The sequence below is a fragment of the Poecilia reticulata genome, chromosome 11, assembly GCF_904066995.2.
Source record: "Poecilia reticulata chromosome 11, P_reticulata-male-v2, whole genome shotgun sequence".
NCBI classification, from domain to species: Eukaryota; Metazoa; Chordata; class Actinopteri; order Cyprinodontiformes; family Poeciliidae; genus Poecilia; species Poecilia reticulata.
Genome location: NC_088840.1, coordinates 1,850,911 through 1,855,229, shown reverse-complemented (window position 1 = coordinate 1,855,229; position 4,319 = coordinate 1,850,911). Strand labels below are relative to the sequence as shown.

Genomic DNA, 4,319 nt, shown 5'->3' with positions numbered 1-4,319 from the left:
TTGAAGCTCAACAATTACAGAAAATAGTTTTAATATCTGTTAATTCACTGCAGCACACATTTATCCAGTCCTTTCACACCATGTATGCAGGTGGAAAACGTGACAGTCCCTAGAACATGAAAGCAAAAGTAAGAACATCTGTGTGATGTATTTCTACAGCAAACAACTGCAAATAAACAGCTACGAGGCACAATGCAGAGGAGTTGGCAGTGCAATTTTCAGCTTTACCCCTTGAGGTTAAAGCTTTGCTTGGGTGGTCCACTACAACATACAACGTTTGTGTCATGGCAGATGGAGGAAAACTCTCAGAGACCACTTAGAACATCGACAATGACAGCTGCTTTCCTTACACCCCCAGTGTACCTTCTGCTGGGACAGATGAAACTGGCACAGGCAGAGCACTGCTACATCACTACAATGTGGAAACAATCATTTTTATTTGGCTAACAACAATACACATTTTGAAAAAAACAAAGCCAGCGTTGGGTACTCCTCTGGTGGGTGAGGAATGATGAGATGAGACCGAGGCAGGAGTTGCTGTTTAGCGCCGCTGGTCATTCATCTGTATTGTGCTCCATTCGTAGGACTCTGCAGGAGGAAGAGAAGCACCTGATTTAGAATGAGTGTGTTAGGCTAACAGCCTGAAGACGATCAGAGCACAAAGGAATTTCGATGACCTGGTTCTTCTTGGCTCCGTTTTCCCATCAGGCCGACAAATGAGTTGATTTTATGTCCTGTGGAGGAAAAGGATTTAAAATATAGATTATCGAAGTCCACTAGTTTTACTAAGCTGAGACTAGAGGCTGGAACCCAGCAGGTCTTGGATGGTCATTTTTTCTCATGTCTTTGTTTCTGGAATTTCAGAAGTGGATCTGCGTTATGTCCTCTTATGAAGGCAGATCTTTTCCTCAAGAAAGTAAATCAAATGTTGCATAACTTTGTGCTGGGTTATTAATTTGATCTTCATTTGTAACTTCAGGATTCAAACTTCAAGTTCCCCTTTAGAAGGAGCTCTTTTCTGCATCAGAATTTATGATGTGTGTAGTGTCAGAGTGAAGTTCATGTGAACCAGAACCCAAACTGACATGTTTAAGCTGTACTTAAACATGTCTGTAATACAGGGATGGAAATATGCTGTGAGTCTGAGTGGAGGGCTGGGATACCATCAGCTCCATGGTGCTGAAACAGAGTGAGGAATGCTGCAACACCAAAAAGAGCCTCATGGGGATTCTGTATCCCTCCAAAAAACACATCAATATTTGCATTTTGCTGATGAACTGACTTAAGAACTGAAGCATTGCTCAGAAGTAAAGAAACGAGTGAAAATCTATTTTGCCTTATGACCAAGTCCAACATGTCCTTGATATTGATCTCTGCCATGTCCTTCACTCTAATGATGACTGACATGGTTCCGTTTGCGTAAGTGGAATAAATTGGATGTATACTCAATTCTGCTCGCTCTCTTGCATCAGTGAGGGGGTGAGTCATTCAGAAAAAGGGAACCTCAACCCCCACGGATCCCTTGCGTGCTTTAGTACCTTTAATCTCTTCTGTTTTTCCCCACAGCTTTGGACCACCCTCCTAACTGACCAATTAATGCACTAAATAAAAGAGATGTATTCAGAAAAGAGTCCTTCTGTAGAGCAATCGGTGGCGGTTGTCAGTTAATTAAACCCTGAAATTGTTTTCACCCACTCCGTCTGAGCCACAGCAATAAAAACCCAGTTCAATCAGTAATGCTGTGGGTGAAATATGAGAGAAATTTCTTTTTCTCCTGCTGTGCAAATCTGAATAGGTTTTACAGCGACTCTGTTGTCTAACATGGTTGATTTAATACCATGGAAATCAGCTACCTCCATAGTACCATTAATACAAGCCAGAAGGAGAACTAAACATAAAAAACTGTCTTAATTCTTTTCAACCACAGCGCTGAACGCTGCAGATCACTGATATCTCAGAACATCAGACATGCATGTCTTAACCTGTTGGGATTTTGCATATTTTACTTCCCCACTACTTTCACAAGCAGGATTAAAAGAAAGACAATCACTACTAAAGTATGAACATGATCATGATTCTCTTTACAGGAATACAGAAAGTCCCAACAGATGTGACTTACTTTTTCTGGTGATCTGTGGGTTTGCTGTGGAGAGACAAAGTAAAAGGAAAGGATTTTATAAAAAAACATGATTAGAATGTGGAGTTTGTGGTGAATAAAATGAACAAGTTCTCACCCATAGAACGCTTCCCCATCAGACCGATGAACTGGTGCGGCCGCGGCTTTCTCGTCATCCTCAGGAGGATTTCTCTGAATGGGTCATTGGAGAGCCAGTCATCCTGAGCAGATGGGGAAAAAATCTGGGTAAAAAAATCCATTGATATCGTTTCCCAAGAGTGACATACTAAGAAACTGCCTTGACTATGTGTGTAACTGCAATTAACCTAAAAGATCCATAAGATTAAGGATTCTTTCATCCAGTCTTTACAGATTAGAAATTGCAAGTGTCAGCAGTTGTTTCTATTTTTGTCTTAAGATCTATTTCTCTAATGTACATTAGTCTGGCTGCGATCTAGACCTAGGGGCCACTAATGGCCCGTACACTAAGTTGTAATGATTTATTGTGGGCTCATTCATCTGCAAAATGGCCCCCGCCTCCAGTTAAGACTGGGGGAATAGTGGCTTGGCACGATTCCAATCCACAATGTCAAACTCAGGACATGCGATTCGTGACAGTGGAGCTGCGTTAGGTTTCATCTTTTAATATGAGCAGCTGGAATTTATGTCATTGCCAAATTTGGAAGGTTTAAGATCAATCTGAATTAAACTAAGCAAACTTATTCTGTTTCAATTTAAAGACCACTGACTTTTTTTTTATTATTATCTTCCGTGTCCCCAAAAACAGAGATCTGATTAGAAAAGAAAAGATAGGTTCTAATAGTGTCACCTTTTCACTGCAAAACGGACAGTTTTTTTTTTCTCTAGTAGGAAATAAAGATTTGGTTATGACTATAGCTGCTAGAATTATTATACTAATCTAAGACCAATGTAATCGTGCACTAAAACTGACTAATCAAGATATAATATGATGAATAATTCTGTTTTCAGAAGGAAAACAGAAATCTAGTTAACTGCTTCCTTCTTTAATATATTGCGGGTAATGAAAAAGGAATGCACAGATGTTATTCCAAGTGCTTCTTTTGCGAAATATGGCAGAAACATAAAAACAATACTTAAATGATTTGTACTCCATTTGACATTAATGTTAGTATTTCGTGAGATAAATTCAAACCTGACACAGAACCAATTACAAATTGTACAATTCAGTAACAAAGTGAGTTACACATCGGGGCTAAATAACAGAAACTAAATCGTCTGCAGTACCTGAATCTGGTTACTGCTCGTCCAGTAGTCAGCTCCTTCTTTTGGCTCACCATCTTCGCAAAAAACTTGAGCAACGGCAATAAGCGCCATTAGAAGCGGCAAAAACAAAAGCTTCATGGTGCCGACGATGTTTTTTGGTTTTAAAAAAAATGTATTTTCTAGTTTCTAGTCACAGTAAAATTAGATAAAAGCAGAAACTCTAACAGAACTAAGTGAAATGTAACTATAACAGAGACTTGCTGCGCGCGCTGCTCTTCTCAGCTCAACACTGTTTAGTCCATAGCGCGTGCGTGTGTGCGTCAGAACGCTGAACTCCTGTTTCTGTTTCCCCAAAGCTGTCCGCGCGCTCGGCTCCTGCACCAACTTCTTGTCTCGTGCGCCCTCCTGTCAAGACAGCCTCGCGGGCGTCCCTTTATAGCAGCTCGAGCTGCGTTGCTTAGTAACGCTGTTTTAGTAGTGTGATTACTCATTGAGGAGTTTATGTTGCGCATCAAATTTATACAGTTCCTAGATATTCCCAAAGTATCGTTCCAGATGTCACGAGCTTTTATATCATAAATATATGACGTGATTATGAAACAACTGGATTTTTGCTCTCTTCAGCTGGTCTGCACCTTTTCTGGCCTGTGGCCAACAGCAATCTTTATGAAAGTAGATGTGAGTTGAATTTTTAAGTTCATAGAGGTTTGGTTATATATGTTTCTGCAATGTACTCTTTTAAACTTTGTAAATTATGTTTTTTGTGATATTTAACTGTAATAAGCCAAGTTCCCTCAAAGAAACTTGGATGAATATGGCTGATATAATTTGTCTAATCTTTTTACCAATTTGAATAAATTTAGGATTTACAGACTCATCTTCCTCAAACTTAAAACAAATATCAATTATAAATATTAAAAATGGAGAAAGGGTGCCCTCTCTGTAATGTAACAGTCAT

General features: G+C 39.5%; 1 protein-coding gene across 1 annotated transcript; it reads right to left on the bottom strand.

The window, feature by feature from the left end:
* Nucleotides 1-3,784, bottom strand: tac1 (tachykinin precursor 1). The gene is made up of 5 exons (XM_008421234.3): nucleotides 3,383-3,784; nucleotides 2,235-2,337; nucleotides 2,120-2,143; nucleotides 678-734; nucleotides 1-588 (listed from the first exon to the last, which is right to left on the bottom strand). Exons 1-5 carry the CDS (start codon nucleotides 3,497-3,499, stop codon nucleotides 542-544), a joined length of 348 nt encoding a protein of 115 aa, XP_008419456.1. The 5' UTR covers nucleotides 3,500-3,784; the 3' UTR covers nucleotides 1-541.
* Nucleotides 3,785-4,319: the final 535 nt, after the last annotated feature.